This window comes from Leucoraja erinacea, chromosome 24 (assembly GCF_028641065.1).
Source record: "Leucoraja erinacea ecotype New England chromosome 24, Leri_hhj_1, whole genome shotgun sequence".
NCBI lineage: Eukaryota > Metazoa > Chordata > Chondrichthyes > Rajiformes > Rajidae > Leucoraja > Leucoraja erinaceus.
In genome coordinates, this window is record NC_073400.1 from 12,165,613 (window position 1) to 12,183,861 (window position 18,249).

Consider the following 18,249-nt stretch of genomic DNA (forward strand, 5'->3'; position numbering starts at 1 on the left):
TGGACGGACTGATAGCAGCGTTCCTCCGCACTTTCTGGGGGATCCTTGGGGAGGACTGAGGGAGAGCTTGCCGACCGGAGAGATGCCCCTGTCTTGGCGAAGGGCTGTCGTGGTCCTTCTGCCTAAGAAGGGCAATCTCCGCCGTCTAAAAAACTGGCGCCCAGTCTCCCTCCTCTGTACCGACTACAAGGTCTTTGCCAAGGCAATGGCAAACCGTCTGGGCCCAGTGCTGGCCCACGTGATCCACCCTGACCAGCCTTACACAGTCCCGGGCCAGTCCATCCAGGCCAATATCCATCTGGTACGGGATCTGGTTTACATGGCTCAGGAGACCAGTGTACCAACTGCCTTTCTCTCCCTCGACCAGGAGAAGGCTTTCGACAGGGTGGATCACGAGTAACTGTTGAGGACTCTACGGGCGTTTGGGTTCGGACCGCACTTTGTGTCCCAGATACGGCTTTTATACGCCACCGCAGAGTGCCTCGTGAAAGTCAACGGATCCTTGACGGCCCCCATTCCCTTCCACAGAGGAGTACGTCAGGGATGCCCCATGTCAGGCCAACTGTACGCCATCTGCATGGAGCCATTCCTTAGTCTGCTTCGGTGGAAGTTGACGGGCATGGATCTACGCGAGCCGGACATGGAGGTGGTCCTCTCTGTCTATGCCGATGATGTGCTCCTCATGGTCACTGACTCCGTCGACCTGCAGAGGATGCGTGAGTGCCAACGAGTCTTCTCGGCCGCCTCTTCTGCCAGGATCAACTGGGGGAAATGTTCTGGACTCTTGGTGGGTCCCTGGCAGGTGGACTCCTTCCCGGAGGAGATGAGGTCTTTCACATGGAGTACCACGCACCTCCTCTACCTGGGAGTCTACCTGAGTCCCAGGTGCGGAGACCTGGCTGGCGAACTGGTAGGAGCTGGAGGTGAAAGTCATCACCCGGCTGGGGCGCTGGGCGGGTCTCCTCAGAGTGCTTTGATACCGGGGCAAGGTGTTGGTCATTAACCAACTCGTGGCCTCCATGCTCTGGTACAGATTGACCACATTGGTCCCATCAGCCACCTGTGCTGGGATCATCCAGAAGAAGTCGGTGGACATTTTCTGGGGCAACGGAAAGCACTGGGTCTCTACAGCGGTCCTGAGTCTCCCAATCGAGGAGGGCAGTCAGTCGCTGGTGTGCATTCGCACCAAGTTGGTGGCTCTCCGCCTCAGGACCTTGCAGAGATACCTGTACTCTTTCCAATTGAGCCGCTGCCTTCAAGGAGGTACGCAGATCCCGATGGTGGGCATCAGCCGAGCGGTCCTGATGGGGATGCCCGGCTTCTACAGAGACTTGTTGACAGTCTGGAATCTGGTTGTTGTCGACCGGGCCCCCCCTCCGCCGGTGGAGGGTGACGGCCCAGGCGTGAGAGCAGCCGGTCCTTGTCAAGGGGGGCTCAAACGTGTGGAGTACTTGTGGTTGAGCAAACCCCCGCTCAGCCGGAAGTATTCATCGGACCCAGGCGCCGTATTCCATCCCGGGAGCCGGTCCCACACAATTTGAGCCGCCTTTCCTCGACACCCTTCATCTCCCTCCGTGACGCAGGGAGGCGTGTCCTGTATGGGCTCCTCCTCCAAACCCTGCACGTCCTCGCCCTGGTCCACCGGCCAGACACCAAGTGGCGGTCGGTGTTGCCTTCCGGTCACGAGGGGGACCCTTGGTGGGGGTCCCTCTACGCAGGGATTCTGCCCCTCTACATTGTGGACCAGGGGTGGAGGGTATTACACCGAGGTGTTCCCTGCAACTTGTTTCTCTCATGGTTCTGATTCGCCAGCCGCCTGCCATTATTGCGGGCTGGAAGAGTCTGTGTACCACGTGTACATGGAGTGCGTGAGGCTGCAGCCACTATTTGAATACCTAAAGGGGCTGCTCCTTGCCTTCCGGCTGCATTTTTCACCCACCATCCTTATCTTTGGACACCTGTACGTAGGGGAGAGGGTAGGGCTGAAGATGCCTGCCCCTTTTCCGGGGGTTTGTCTGTGCCCGGGTGCAGTTAGATAGGGAATACGGGCAACCTGGGGGAGTTCCAGGACCGCTGGGCTCCGCAGGGTGTAGAATGTATTCTCAATAAGGATTGTATCATAGTTGTTTGGTAGGTTATTATGGATATATGTTTTTATTCTAGTATGGTGGTGGGTTCTGCTTGTTTTAGTGTTGTGTAATTATTATTTTCTAATAATTGAATACCTTTTTGATTTAAAAAAAAGGCTGGTTAACAAGCTCACGCGACTGGGCCCCTGCGCATCCCTCTGCACTTGGATCCCTGACTTCCTCATCCACAGACCAGTCTCATCCTTCTAAACTGCAGAGTGTACAAGCCCAGCTGCTCCATTCTCTCAGCATATGACAGTTCCACCATCCCGGGAATTAACCTTGTAAACCTACGCTGCACTCCCTCAATAGCAAGAATGTCCTTCCTCAAATTAGGAGACCAAAACTGCACACAATACTCCAGGTGTGGTCTCACTAGGGCTCTGTACAACTGCAGAAGGACTTCTTTGCTCCTATATTCAATTCCTCTTATAAAGGCCAACATGCCATTCGTTTTCTTCACTGCCTGCTGTACCTGCATGCTTACTTTCATAGACTGATGTACAAGAACCCCCAGATCCCGTGATACTTCCACTTTTCCCAACTTGCTGTCATTTAGATAGTATCTGCCTTCCTGTTTTTGCAACCAAAGTGGATAACCTCACATTTATCCACATTAAACTTCATCTGCCATGCATCTGCCCACTCCCCCAACCTGTCCAAGTCACCCTGCATTCTCATCGCATCCTCCTCACAGTTCACACTGCCACCCAGCTTTGTGTCATCTGCAAATTTGCTAATGTTACTTTGAATCCCTTCATCCAAATCGTTGATGTACATTGTAAAAAGCTGCAGTCCCAGCACCGAGCCTTGCGGTACCCCACGTCACTGCCTGCCATTCTGAAAGGGACCCCTTTAATCCTTACTCTTTGTTTCCTGTCTGCCAACCACTTCTCTATCCATGTCAGCACTCTACCCCCAATACCATGTGCCCTAATTTTGCCCACTAATCTCCTATGTTGGACCTTATCAAATGCTTTCTGAAAGTCCAGATACACTACATCCACTGGCTCTCCCTTGTCCATTTTCCTAGTTACATCTTCAAAAAATTCCAAAAGATTAGTCAAGCATGATTTCCCCTTCGTAAATCCATGCTGACTCGGACCGATCCTGTTACTGCTATCCAAATGTGCGGCTAGCTCATCTTTTATAATTAACTCCAGCATCTTCCCCACCACCGATGATAGGCTAACTGATCTATAATTCCCTGTTTTCTCTCTCCCGCCTTTCTAAAAAAGTGGGATAACATTAGCTACCCTCCAATCCACAGGGACTGATCCTGAGTCTATTGAACATTGGAAATGTATCACCAATGCATCCTTGATTTCTAGAGCCATTTCTTTAAGTACCCTGGGATGCAGACCATCAGGCCCTGGGGATTTATCAGCCTTCAGTCCCATCAGTCTATCCAACACCATTTTCTGCCTAATGCGGATTTACTTCAGTTCCTCTGTCACCCCAGATCCTCTGCCCACTACTATATCAGGAAAATTGTTTGTGTCCTCCTTAGTAAAGACAGATCCAAAGTAACTGTTCAACTCATCTGTCATTTCCTTGTTCCCCATAATAAATTCACCTTTTTCGGTCCATCGATGAGGTGATGGGGAGTCACAAGGGGCCCATTGATGAGGTCAGGGGAGGCATCGATGTGGTGACATTTACGTCCCTGCTCCAGCCCACAGTCAACTGGACGACCGATTAGTGAAGCACGATGTGCAGACAGATGATACTGCTTTTGACTCTGGGCACGCTGGCTCTAATGGGCGGCTTGCCCAAATTCATGAAACAGGAGGACGACTTGGCTTACTGCTCGGGCACAGCCCCCTGCTCCCTGGCCTTCCTGTCAAACAACCCACTCAGCCTGCGTTGCCCAGCTGCCACTGAAGCACCTGAAGACTCCGTCTACTGGCAGTACCAGGACCTCAGCCAGCCTCAAACCAAACCCCGCACCTTCATCGGACCCGGGCACTTGAGGATGTACCGTGGGCCAATGGGCAAACTGGGAAGCCGAGTCAATCTACGTATAGGCTCCTTGATCATGAACAAGGCAGAGACCTCAGACACGGGCCTGTACCTGTGCAAGTCGGCTGACTCCATCCTAGCCGCCTACCAGGTCGATGTGCAGGACTCGTCTCTGCTTTACGTGTCCCACCAAGGGCTGGGGGAGAACATTTTGTCAAACCAGAGCCTGAGAGTGAACTTGGGCTCTTCCCAGCACATGGTCCAGCTCTACACCCGCTGGGGACCATGGCAGGACTGTGACCGATGCAAGGTGATGGGGGAGCAGAAGATGGTGGGCTTCTGCTATGCCAAGCTAAGCGAGATCGACAAGGACGAGGAAGAGGACGAGGAACTGGAGGTAAATGGCGCCACCTTGCCCTGTGGCCTAATGGAGTTGCACATTGGGCAGTCCTTGCCCCGGCGCGGCGCCGAGCTCCACTACCAGATGTGCCGCGAATCGTGCAAGAAGGAGGAAATACCAGTGGGGTTGTTGGAGATTGGCGATTGGTGGTGGTGGGGTCGGGAGACTGCGCTCGACTGGATGGAGTCTCGCATAATGCTACTGCAGACGGTGTACCTCAACATCCACGACAACGCCCAGATGACATGCCCGGGGGCGTCGGTGTACACGCCCGTTCTATGGCAGCGTGACTCCACATTCATCACCCGAGGTGGCAACTGTAACGGGACCCACCGGCTGGACGACGCCACGGGCGGCGGCATCTACCAAATCGAAAGCGTGATGCCCTCCGACCGCGGCATTTACCGCTGCTGGGTGCATGGGCGTAGGGTCGCCTCCTTCCACCTCGAGACGCCCGAGCTGCCAGTAGTACACCGCCACGTCACCCGGCGGCATCTGCTCAACGGCATGAGAATCATGGTCGGCACGATCGCCATGGTCTTCGTGATCAGCGCCGTGGCTGAGACACTGTACGCCTGCTTGTTTGAGATCTTCTAGATCAACTGCCTCCTCCTGAAAATAATGACCACAAGATATAGGGGCAGAATTAGGCCCAAATCTGCCATTTTATCATGGCTGATTCATTTTTTCCCTCTCAACCAAATTCTTCTGCCCTCTCCCCGTAATCTTTTTAAAATGTATTTATTTTTTGTTATTTGTATTTTTATTAGAAGCAATGTACAGTAGTATAGACCGCGGCATATGACAAAATACATTTAATGTACATCTATTTTGAATTTAACAAGAGAAAAATAGAACCAGAGAGAAAGAACGAAAGAGAGAGAGTGAAAGAAATAGTGATGTGTAAACACCTAGACTAGCATAGTGCAGTCCAGGAGTGAACCAGTAAAAGCCTATACAAGAATAAAGAGAAAAAAAAAAGAAACCCTTATGTGTTGATATACCTGCTTCATTTCTCACCATACCCATCACCCTGTTCGCGAATCGGTTTAATTCCAGAGTTGTGTTGCACCATACTATACTTGTAATTAATCAATAAAAGGAGACCATATCTTTAAAAATTGCTCTGATTTTCATGCTAAGACGAGTCTCATCTCTTCAATATGTAGCGTCTCAGACATGCTTGTGATCCACATTTTGAGCGTTGGGGTAGATGCATTTTTCCAAAATTTAAGTATACGTTTCTTTTGCCATTATCAAGCCGTAGTTGAGGAAACGTCATTGAAATATTGATAGCTCTGAGCAGGCTCCTGTTGTTCCAAAAATAATCAATTCTGTATTGGGGTCCAGTTTGGTTTTTAATCATTTTGAGAAGATTTCAAAGATTTCTTTCGAAAATATATGGAGTTTTATGCACGAGGCGAAGGAGTGTGTTATAGTTGCTTCTTGGGAGATACATTTGGGAAAATTTTGTTCAGTTTAGTTTTTGAGTATTATAGTCTATCGTATTTTAAATTGGATTAGAATATGCCTTACATTAATCGAAGTTATGTACATATAGACAATATTTATCCCATCTGTCTTTGAGAATTTTTTAATTTAATTCCTGTCCCCATTCTCTTCTAATTACATCTGACAATGGAATTTCTATATTTAGAATGATATTGTACAAGTATGATATTAAATTATTTTATTCTGCATTTCTATTCATACCTTCATCTAATATATCTGGCAGCAGAATTTGATATTCGTGGGTATATTTTTTCAAGTAATCTCGAATTTGAAGATATCTAAAATATTGATTCCTTTCAGATTGTATTTGGATTGTAATTTCCGAAATAATAAGAGGTTTCCCATTTCGTACAAATCTCCAATCTTTTTCATTCCTAGTCTTTCCCAGTGGATAAACGTTTTATCTATAATAGATGGTTTAAACGACGGATTATTAGGTATTGGAGAAAAAATAGATACATTTCTTAATTTAAGAGTAAGTTTTACTTGTCTCCAAATTCGTAAGGTGTTGAGAATAATCAGGTTTTTTTTGTGTATTGTATTCTTCAACTTTATTGGGGAGAGAAGGATCGCGCCTATGATAAAAGGCAAACAATCCTCTCTCTCCATTACTATCCAGTCTAGTCCTAGACCTGTGCCCTGCCAAGCCGTGTAATCCGTCCACGCCCCGACAGCAACTCGACGAGGTAGCTGAAATCCAGCAACTTTGCGCAGCCCGTCTCACCAAATTCCCAGGGCAGCACCCAGTCATGGCGCGGTCAACCACATTCCCACCGAGGGCCCACTGGTTCACGCCCGCATGCGCCGCCTCCCGCCGATAAACTGCGCATCGCACGAGACGAGTTCCAGTTTATGGAGGACATAGCGATTGTCCGGCAGTCGGATAGCCCTTAGGCTTCCCACTGCACATGGTAGCCAAAGCATCCAGGGGTTGGAGACATTGCGGTGATTACAGGCATCTTAACGCTGTAACCACGGCAGATCGGTACCCAGTCCCAAACATCCAGGATTTCTCGGCTCATCTGGAGGGCGCAACCTTCTTCACGAAGGTCGACCTCATTCGCGGGTATAATAAAATTCCGGTCCATCCCGACGATGTTCCTAAGCCGGCCACCATCACCCCTTTAGGCCTTTCCGAATGGCTAAGAATGCCTTTTTGGGATACAAGATGTGTAAAACTGCTTGTTCACCCAGATCGTGCTTATGATCTGGAACTTGGTGTTAGAAACAGAATCTATCAGTACCTGTACCTGCAGTGGGGAATTGGACAGGCATGAGAGAAATCATTTGCAGGGCTGTGAGGAAAGAGCAGGAACCCGTACAGATGGGTTTGCTCTACTTGGATTCAACAGGGCTTTTGGCTTCCATCTGTTCCTTAACAATTATGTATTTCTATGTAATCCAGGGATTTATTGCATTGTGTCATTCAGCGTGGAAACAGGCCTTTCTGCCCAGCTTGCCCTCGCCGACCAACATGCCTCTAAACTAGTCCCACATGCCTGCTTTTGGCCCTCTAAACCTACCTATCCATGTACCTGTCTAAATGTCTCATTGAGATAGTGCCTGCCTCAACTACCTCCTCTGGCACTTTGTTCCATACACCCACCACCCTTTGTGTAAAAAAGTTATCCCTCAGGTCCTCCTCACCTTAACCCCATGTCTACTTTCTCGATTCCCTTACACTGGGCAAAAGACTACCTTTACCCGATCTATTCCTCATGATTTGGGACACCTCTGTAAGATCACCCCTCACCATCCTACGCTCCAGGGAATAAAGCCCTAACCCTCTCAACCTCCTCCTAGAGCTCAGTCCCACGAGTCCTGTGCACTGTTGAAACTTCTGTAGATACTGTCCACAGGAAAATTAGATGAACACGCAGAAAAATGAAATGAACAACAAAACAAAATATTAACATCTCAATTCTGGGCCTCAGATAAAAGTAGCGCAGGACATGAGAACAAAGAGTCAATGAAGAAATAAGGCAGCACAGTGGTGCAGCAGGTAGAGCTGCTGCCTCATAGCGTCAGAGATTTGGGTTCGACCCTAATATCGGTTGCTATCTGTGTGGAGTTTGCATGCTCCACCTGTGACCACAGGGGTTTTCCTCTGGTTGCTCCAGACATATCCCACATCCCAAAGAACGTGTGGGTTTGTAGGTTAATTGGCCTCTGTAAAAGAAATTGCCCTTAATGTGTAGGGAGAGGATGAAAAAGTGGGATAACTAGTGTGACAGGGTGATTGATGGTCGGTGTTGATTTGGCAGGCCACAGGGCCTGTTTCCATGTGAACTCTAAACTAAACTAATGGGAAATTCAAGGCAGATGTACGTAGGTTTGCCTCAAATCTAAATAATTTACACTTCCAAAGGCAGCACATCCCTTGATGAAGATTCATTTTCAGGGGAACTCACCTCCTTGACAGCAGTACTGTGTTAGCCACCATTATCAGGAGATAGATGGAGAAATTTTTTGGTGGGAGGGTTTGGTTTAGGGTTGAGAGATACCAGACTGACAGTTGTTGTATTCTGACATTCAGTGCATGGAGCCTGAGCATCGTCTGCACATTATTCACCATTGTAGCGCAGCTGACCTGAAGCAGGCATGTACATGCCATCCCCAGGGTACACCAGGGTTTCATGCCCCTACACGCACTGGGGACAATTTACAATTTTACCAAGTCAACCAACTTACAATTCTGTATGTTTTGGAGTGTGGGAGGAAACCGGAGCACCTGGAGAAAATCCATGGTCATATGGAGAATGTACAAACTCTGTAAAGACAGCGCCTGTAATCAGGACTGAACCCGGGTCTCTGGCGCAGTAAGGCAGCAACTCTACCACTGTTCCACTGCAAAACATCCGCAGAGCGATCCCCTTCCACATCAGAATGTAGAAGTGTTCTATTGTTGCAAAGAAGGCAAGACTGGGCATAACTGACAGAAGGATTGAGTCACGGTCCTGAATTCAGTGTGGACACCGCTTCTATGACCTTACCACGGCATAAAGAGTGAGTTGGACGAATGCTCACCAATGTTCAGTTTGAACTGCTCACTTTATTTGAGGATCAAGATCAGAGTCACTTTGACATTTCAGTGAAGAGGAGAATCATTGAATATCAACAGGCAGTTGCAATTCCGAGGGCATGTTTACATATTGTGATAATTTGGCGGGCAGTTTGGGGAGCATTGAGCAACATACAGAGATGTACAGAGTCCTGTGCAGTATTTCCTCCCATAAGATGAATTCAGTCCTGAAAGATAATGTGTATTGTATTCCAGTTCTGTCCCAAGTATTCCATGCTGCCATGCCCAGCAGCAGGCCTGATTCACTGCAGCAAAGGAGGTTCCTGAGGGCCGCTGCTGCAGGGGAGGCTCAGAAGCCACCGGGCTCAGCCCTGAAGACCGGAGAGTGGAGGAGGAGAGAGCCGCTGGCGACAATGGATGCAAGGAATGGGCCGGTAGGAGAGGGACCGGGATATTACCTCCAGCGCCTTCAAGGTCGGCTGCAGGAGGTTCCCCTCGGGACACAGAGGCAGACGGCCAACGAAAGGGATGGCGGTTGGAGGGCCAAGCCGATCGAGGGTGACAGAGGAGGCCCTACAGAGTCTTGGAGCTTGTCTGGGCTTACTAGATCATGGCCTTTTCAACATATCCAGCATGTGGACCAGACTTTGAACATTTTATTTTGTAAATGGCACCAAAATATGGCGATGGATGCAAGAATTTCACGGTGCAGTGCAGATGTTACAATAAAGAACCATTGAACCAAGAACTTTAAAATTACTTGAAATATTGCTCTTAATGAGACATCATTATCCGTTAATAAATCCAGCTGGACTTAGAATGCCATCGATGAAGCCCTGATTCCACCCAAAGTAACAGTGGAAGACAACTGTTGACATTTGGTTTAGATTCCATTCCAAACTCTATTATTCCCAACACCCACCAGCACACAAACACCTTAGGCCGCCCGGAATAGAACTCATCTGTTTTATTTTATTTTAGTAGAAGGCACTTTAAAAAAAATGGAACATGAGATTTTCAAAAACCCAGTTAAGAAAAGATTCACTAGACATTTGGCCCTGAAGCAGTCATATTCCCTATAGTATTTTAAATCACATACATCGCTTGACACTCTTAAGACTTTATTGGTTGGGAGGGAAGGGATATGGGATGAATTAATTCTGGTTAGTAGTGATTGAATCAATAAAATAAGGAAATGGAAGGCTTAAGTGTGTGCCCCTTGTATGTTAATATGTTGATACATCATCACCAATGATTAATGGATTGATATGTTCCATGATTAGTATCAGGAGAGTACAAAACGGTGAGTGAAACTAAACAGACTATTGAATGTGGAGTACAATTTCCTGTAAGGATTGCAAGCCTTGAAAACGTCAAACTTTCATTTCCAAATATCATTAATTTGCACATTGTAACCTTTGAACACAGGCAGACTACCTGACTAAAGTTGATAATGTATAAATGCCACTGTATTTCCATAATGGGGCGGCACGGTGGCGCAATGGTAGAGTTTGGGCCTTACAGCGCTTACAGTGCTAGACACTTGGGTTCGATCCCGACTACGGGTGCTGCCTGTACGGAGTTTGTACATTCTCCCCATGACTGCATGGGTTTTCTCTGAGATCTTTGGTTTCCTCCCACACTCCAAAGACATATATGTTTGCAGGTTAATTGACTTGGTATAAATGCAAATTGTCCCTAGTGCGTGTAGGATAGTGCAGGGATTGCTGGTTGGCGCGGACTCGGTGGGCCGAAGGGCCCGTAGCCGTGCGGTATCTCTAAACTAAACTAAACTGTGATGGATCTCATCATCACAGTGAGGTGATTGAAAGAAAAATGCGGCACTGTGGCACGGCGATACAGTTACAGTGCCATAGAACCAGGGCTTAATCCTGACTATGGGCGTTTGTCTGTCTGGAGTTTGCACATTCTCCCTGTGACCGATGGGTCTTCTCCGGGTGCTCTGGTTTCCTCCCACACTTCAAAGACTTGCAGGTCTGTATGTGAATTGGCTTCTGTAAATTGTTCCCAATCTGTAGGATATAACAAGTGTGCGGTGGTTGGCGCAGACTCGGTGGGCTGAAGTGCCTATTTCCACGCTATATCTCTCCAAAACAAAAGTGTCGTACATGAATGAAGCACTGAATACTAATTGTTATCATGCTGACTATGACACAATCCAGATAGACACAAAATGCTGGAGTAACTCAGCAGGGCAGGCCGCATCTCTGGAGAGACCTTTCTCTCGACCTGAAACGTCACCCATTCTTTCTCTCCAGAGATGCTGCCTGTCCCGCTGACTTACTCCAGCATTTTGTTGCTATCTTCGGTTTAAACCAGCATCTGCAGTTCCTTCCTATGACACAATCCATCTTGGCCCAGTTGTGGACTTAATTGTTTGACATATAATTTCTTATGCTGTTCATTTTTACTAAATGCTGGCAATGTTTAAATTGTAGAAGATAGAATATAGAGCAAGACAGCAGAGGCATAGGCTCTTTGGCCTACCATGTCTACATGGTTGTCTATCTGATGTCTACCGAAACTACTCCCATCTGCCTGCACATGGCCCATGGCCCATGTCCCTCTATGTGTAGGAATATGCAAGTTTACACCAAAGATAGAAACAAAATATTGAAGTAACTCAGCAGGACAGTGTTTGAATAAGGGCCTCAACCTGAATTGTCACCCATTCCTTCTCTCCAGAGATGCTGCCTGTCCCGCTGAAGTACACCAGCATTTTGTGTGTCTCTATTCTTCGCCTGTTTATGTATCTGTCCAAAAGCCTCAAATGCTGCTATCATATCTGATTCTTTCACCAACCTATCAGTGTATCACAGGCCCCTACCAATTTCTATGTAAAAAAAACCCTCCCTCGCACATTTCATTTAAACTATCCCCCTCACACCATAAATCTATGCCCTCTAGTAGTTAACATTTCTCCCACAGGGTAAAGGCGCTGTCTATCCAATTATATCCATGCGTCTTGTGATTTTATTTATTTCTATCAGGTTATTCCTCAGCCTCTGTCACTTCTGAGAAAATGATCTCATTTTTTCCAAACTCTCCCATTTGCTCCATTCTATATTTACAGCGTAAATTTACAATGGGCTTGAGTTGAGTTCATTAGTTGTATAGCAACAATAATACCGCACAGCATGCCTTACATACTTAGAGTACACAATGTTCAAATTGTTCACAACATGCCAATTCAGATCTGGTGCAACCAGAATTTTGGTTAAAACCTGTTCCCCACATCTCTTCATCTGTTCCCTTCATTGAAATGTTTCCTTCATCAAAGTATAATTTCCCTATCATTGATTAACTTTTTCAAGGCATCTGAAGGTGCAGATCTGCCATTCTGATGAGTATGAAGGAACTGTAGATGATTTATACCGAAGATAGACACAAAGTGTTGGGAGTAACTCAAAAGGTCAGTCAGCATCTCTGGAGAAAAGGAACAGGTGATGTTTTAGGTCAAAACCATTCTGCAGACTGGTCTGAAGTGTGGGTCTGAAGAAGGGCTCCGTCCCGAAACATCACCTGTTCCTTTGCTCCAGAGATGCTGCCTGACCCGTTAAGTTGCTCCAGCACTTTGTGTCTATCTCTGGCATTCTGATGATGTAGGCTAGTGAATTCATTCAGCAAATTAATGTAATAGAATGGGAAACAAATGGCAGTTTATATGAAGTGTGAGGAGCACAAACTGAAAAGTTAACTTTCAAAGTCCAAGGAAGATATCAATGTGGCAGAATGAACTGCAGATGCTGAAGTCTTGAGTAGATGAGACAGAGGTTGACATGCATAACATCCATCACTACATCTCCTCCCTCGCCTTAATCCAGGGACCCCAGCAGACCTTACAGATGAGACAGAGGTTTCCACGCATCTCTTCTAACCTCATCTACCTTTTACTCAAGATATCAAGTTCAAGTTCAAATTTATTGTCACATGCACCAATTACGGTACAGTGGTATTTGAGTTACCATACAGCCACATTAAGTGAAAAGCAACAATACACACAACCACATAAAATAAAATTTAACATAAACATCCACCACAGCGTAATTTACATTCCTCACTGTGATGGATGGTAATAAAGGTAAATCATCTTCCTCCTTGTTCACCCGTGGTCGGGGCTGTTAAACCCTCCGCAGTCGCCGCTGCCGATGGTCCGATGTCCGAAGCCCGGCGAAACTCCGGCGTTGGGACAGATTGGAACACTCCGCGCGGCATGGAGCTCCTGAGTCAGCCTCTTCTGACCGAAGACCGCGGGCTTCACAGTGTTAAAGTCCACAGGACCCTCAGTTGGAGCCACTACCACAGGTGATCCCCTGCAGAGGATCGCAGGCTCCGCAATGGTAAGTCCGCGCCGTGCCCGCGGTTTGAAGCGCTGGGCCGGTCTTCAGGAAAGGCTGCACCACTCCACGTTGTAGGTCACAGAAGGACGGAGATACAATATGGAGAAAAATTGCATCTCCGTCGAGTTAAGTGATTGAAAAATGTTTCCCTCGATCCCCCTCCCCCACAACCCCCACATAAAACAGACCAAGAAACACTAAATCATACTTTTAAAACATACTTAAAATAGTAAAAACAGAGAGGGGACAGACAGATTGTTGGTGGGGCAGCCATTGCGGTGTCACCACCTGGTGCATAATCAAAATATCTGACGTAGAATCGAGTAACAAGTTGTCATGTCACATAATGATAAAAGTTCAAGGATTTCCCTTATATTAGTGAGGGATACATTGACACATCAGAACGGTGTTGCAACCGGACATTTCAGTCATTTCCACAGACTACTGAAAAAAGATTGGGAAAATCCCCTGCTGTGCTATTTTCCTATTGATTTTATGATTTAATTATTTTGTAGATTTTAAATCGTAATATGAAAAAGTATTGCGCCAAATTATTTCTCCTCTGTTTTTATTGTGATAAAAAGATATGAAGACTGGGGAACCTTGGGTCAGTTAATGGAAATGTCTCGATGACAGTCAGAATTCTGGGCATCCTAAAGGATGTGAATTCAGGTGGATAAATGCCCTGGTCCTGATCAGATATATCTGAGGACATGGTGAGAAGGTTGAAATGAAATTGTAGGAACTCTGGCTGAGATATATCACGACAAGATATGCAGCACCTAAACTGTGGAATAGCATCCCGCTCCTCACCAGAACTGCACCCTCCAACATCGACTCAAAACCTATTTCTACACCCAAGCGTTTTTGAGCACCGCTGAGGAGGCGCTGTAAACATTTTATGTGTGTATCATTAGGTCTGTCTACCATTGTATGTATCAAATTTAGTACCTGCACTGATGTGAAGCACTTTGGTCAATGTGAGTTTTTAAACGTACTATACAAATACATTTATTATTATTATTATTATTATTATAAGAATGAGTATTAAACAGATGTGGTGCAGGAAGACTGGAGGGTGACTGATGTTCCGTTTCTATTTAAGATGAAATGAGCTGCAAGGAAAAACTTGGGAACTATATCCATAACTTGAACACCTTCTTACATACCTCCATTCGCTTCTTTTCCTCCAACATGAATATTTCAAGATTAATTTTGAGGACACCGAAAGTAGATGCCAAAAAAGACTAATTCCCTGAGTCTACCTCCAGTGAATTGCCTTTGCATCCCCACTCTCTAAGGGTATTCATCTTCACGCTTTGTTCCCGTTTATCTGATGTTTCTGTTTTACTTCAATATAACCTGTTATTTGCAGATAATCGTGCTGTTGCCTGTTATGAAGTCCAGTGTTCAAGAATATTGCTGAATATTGGATGAACATATTTTCCGTTGGCATCTGGTATCTTCAACTTTTACAAGGACGAACGGTGCTATTTTAAGAATTACTGCTTGGCTCTCTTGATGTATCCTGGGGCTACATTGAACCAAAGCATCATTCGGTTTGACAGTATGTTTATGACACTGCCAATGTTATAATCCCTTTCACTATCGTTATTTCTAAGCTTACTTTTAATCTTCACCTTGGGTCTATTTTTCGTGTAACGTAATATTGCAGCAGAGCTCTAATTTATGCTGAGGTCTCTGATCTGTGTTGCAGAAGAAGAGAGATAACAGTCTCAAAGCTCGGAGGAAACTGGTTTGGATTTCCTCCTGTGGTCATTGAAACTCACTAGAACATAGTTTATCATGAAAATTATTGATTGCTGCTGAGGAAAGAATGTCACGTTGAATAATGTTTCATGACACGAATATAAATGTTCCTCAATATCACCTACAGAGCATTATCAGATTTCTAAAGTCTCTAACAAGGTGGGTAACTCTTTAAGGTCATATTTGAGGGCAGCATAAGCAAATGCCTTGAAGAAACCAAACTGTCGTTGAGCTCTTGTATCATGAGGAAACTCAGAAGTGCGGCATATGTTGGTTTTACAATCAGCTCGAGGATAAACAAGAGGGAAAGCAATGGCAATAGTCACCTTCATGGCCATAACTATTCACAGACTGTTACTCTTACATAGAACATGGATCAGTACAGCACAGAGAAGGTTCTTCGGCACACAATGTTTGGGCCAAACATGATGCCATGTTACATTATTTCTCTAATCGAGTCATAGGGTCATAGAGCACAGAAACAGGCCTTTCGGCCCAATTTGCCCAGCCGACCAAGATGGCCGTCTGCACTAGTCCCACCTGCGCTCGTTTGGCTCCTATACATGTGCCTGTCCAAATGTCTCTCAAATACTGTATTATGGATATAGTTCCCAATACGTGTTACGGTACCTGTCTCAACTATCTTCTCTGGCAGTTTGTTTCAAACCCACCTCCCCGTGTGACAATTTGCCTCTCAGGTTCCTATTAAATCTTTCCCCTCTTACCTTAAACGAATGTCCTCTGGTTCTTAATTCCCCAACTCTTCAGTAAAACACTCAAATCGTTAGGAGACAAAGTAAAATAGTTAGGAGCCAACCCTAACTATTTCCCTAATGATCTTACACCTCTATGAGCTCACCACTCTTTCTCCTGCTCCATAACTATGAGATGCTAGACGCATTGCAGGTTTACTAAACACATCACTTAAACAGCATAGTCAGTCGCCATTACCAAGTTTTATGCTTTGTCTTCACTGTTGCAGACTCCCAGAGAATATGACCTCAACCAGCCACTCTGGGTGGAGCACTCCACTGGAGAAGCACTGCATTAGTGTAGAGAAGGTCATCACATCATTGCCCCTGACACCATCCAACACCGACTCATGTGCTGGCACTGTGAGGGGTGATGAGATAGATTAGAGATGTAGAATACATGTGGAGAGAGACACAAAATGCTGGAGTAACTCAGCGGAATAGGCAACATCTCTGGAGAGAAGGAATGGGTGATGTTTCGGGTCGGCACCCTACTTCAGTTCTCGACCCGAAACATCACCCATTCCTTCTATCCAGAGATGCTGCCTGTCCCGCTGAGTTACTCCAGTATTTTGTGTCTATCTTCGGCGTAAACCAGCATTTGCAGTTCCTTCCTCACATGTGGAAAGACATCCGGCACTAGGAGGCAGCAGTTATCATCAGAGAGTGAGGGGGAAAAGGAGCAGGTGACGTTTTGGGTCGAGACCCTCCATCAGTCTGAAGAAGGGTCTCGATCTGAAACGTCGCCTACTCCTTTTTCTCCATAGTGCCTCACCCGCTGAGTTTCTCCAGCATTTTTTGTCTACTTTCGATTTTTCCAGTATCTGCAGTTCCTTCTTAAACAACAGCCTGTAAGCCTGTATGCCTTTGGAGTGTGGGAGGAAACCGGAGCTCCCGGAGAAAACCCATGTAGGTCACAGGGAGAAAGTACAAACCCCGTACAGTTAGCACCCATAGTCAGGATGGAACCCTGGTCTGGCACTGTAAGGCAGCAGCTCAACCGCTACATCACCGTGCCACTTTGTGAGATGTACGGGGCAAGTTTCAGCATTTCTTTATCATAGAGTAAAAATTCAGAAACTCACTATTAAATATGATTATGTGCAGACCTTATAAAGTGCTTCAAAAAAAATCAACAGAATTAGGGAGGACATGAATTCTGACCTTACTAATGACACCCACGTCCCATGGTTGGACAAATAAAAGAAGGCAGACAATTGCATTTCTATTTCAGCAGATACAATCATCTACTTAAAGTTATTGGCTCACACCGACTTTATAAAGTGACAGGATTTAATTTAAAAACATGCCTGTCACTCCCACCTTTATTTCTTGCCTTATTATTCTGAACAATTGCTTGTGCTGAGTTTGATCAACTCATCAACACTAAGTAACAGGATATGAATATGAGTGTTGTTTCATTTGCATGGCTACTTTTCCATCTTTGAGCTTGTTGTGACATATTTGAACAGGCGCGTTAAATGCTCACCATCCCTTTCTTGTATATTTATTTCACCATTTTGGTGTTTTGATATTAGTTGTATTTAGGCATATTGGCTTTAGAGTAGTTGTACTTGAGCAGAGAAGTGGGGAGTTATTCTTTCCTGCTTTGGTAGTTCACTACAGTTACGTCATGCCTTGTACACTGTTTCCATTCATTGGGTTCAATAGAATAATTACAAAGCTTATCGTCCTGCTTATTGTAGCACGCATAGCATTACCAACAAGGAATGAATTTCTAGGCAACTATATCCATAAATTCATTCTTTCCGATTTCAATCGAAGACATAATAAATAATGAGTTTAGATTAGAGGTATAGCATGGAAACAGGCTCATCAGCCCACCAAGTCCATGCCAACCAGCCATCCCCATTACACTAGCTACACACTAGGGACAAGTTACAAATTTTACCAAAGCCAATTAATCTCCTAACCTGTATGTCTTTGGAGTGTGGGAGGAAACTGGAGCACCTGCGGAAAATCCACACGGTCACGGGGAGAATGTACAAACTCTGTCCAGGTTACACCTGTAGTCACAATTGAACCCGTGTCTCTGGCGCTGTAAAGCAGCATTCTCAGGACTAGGAAATTAAATGAATCAGCCCCACTAAAGTCTGAATGATGTGCAGGGTCAAGTGTAAGTATTCTGTTGTGAGTGATTCACTAACATCCTCTCAATGATCTACAAGGCACTAGGCAATGGTGTGTAACTTGTTATGTATAACTTGTTTTGAATAATTACACTCAAGAAGCTTAACTCTATCCAGACTAAAGTAGATTACTTATTTGGCCCTGCGTCTGCCATAGAGTCATACAGTACAGAAACAGGCCCTTCAGTCCA

General features: G+C 45.8%; 1 protein-coding gene across 1 annotated transcript; it reads left to right on the top strand.

Moving 5' to 3' along the window:
• Positions 1-1,603: 1,603 nt before the first annotated feature.
• On the top strand, positions 1,604-5,834 carry LOC129708649 (protein FAM187B-like). Its single transcript, XM_055654538.1, has one exon. The coding sequence runs from the start codon at positions 3,841-3,843 to the stop codon at positions 5,086-5,088; it is 1,248 nt and encodes a 415-aa protein (XP_055510513.1). The 5' UTR covers positions 1,604-3,840; the 3' UTR covers positions 5,089-5,834.
• Positions 5,835-18,249: the final 12,415 nt, after the last annotated feature.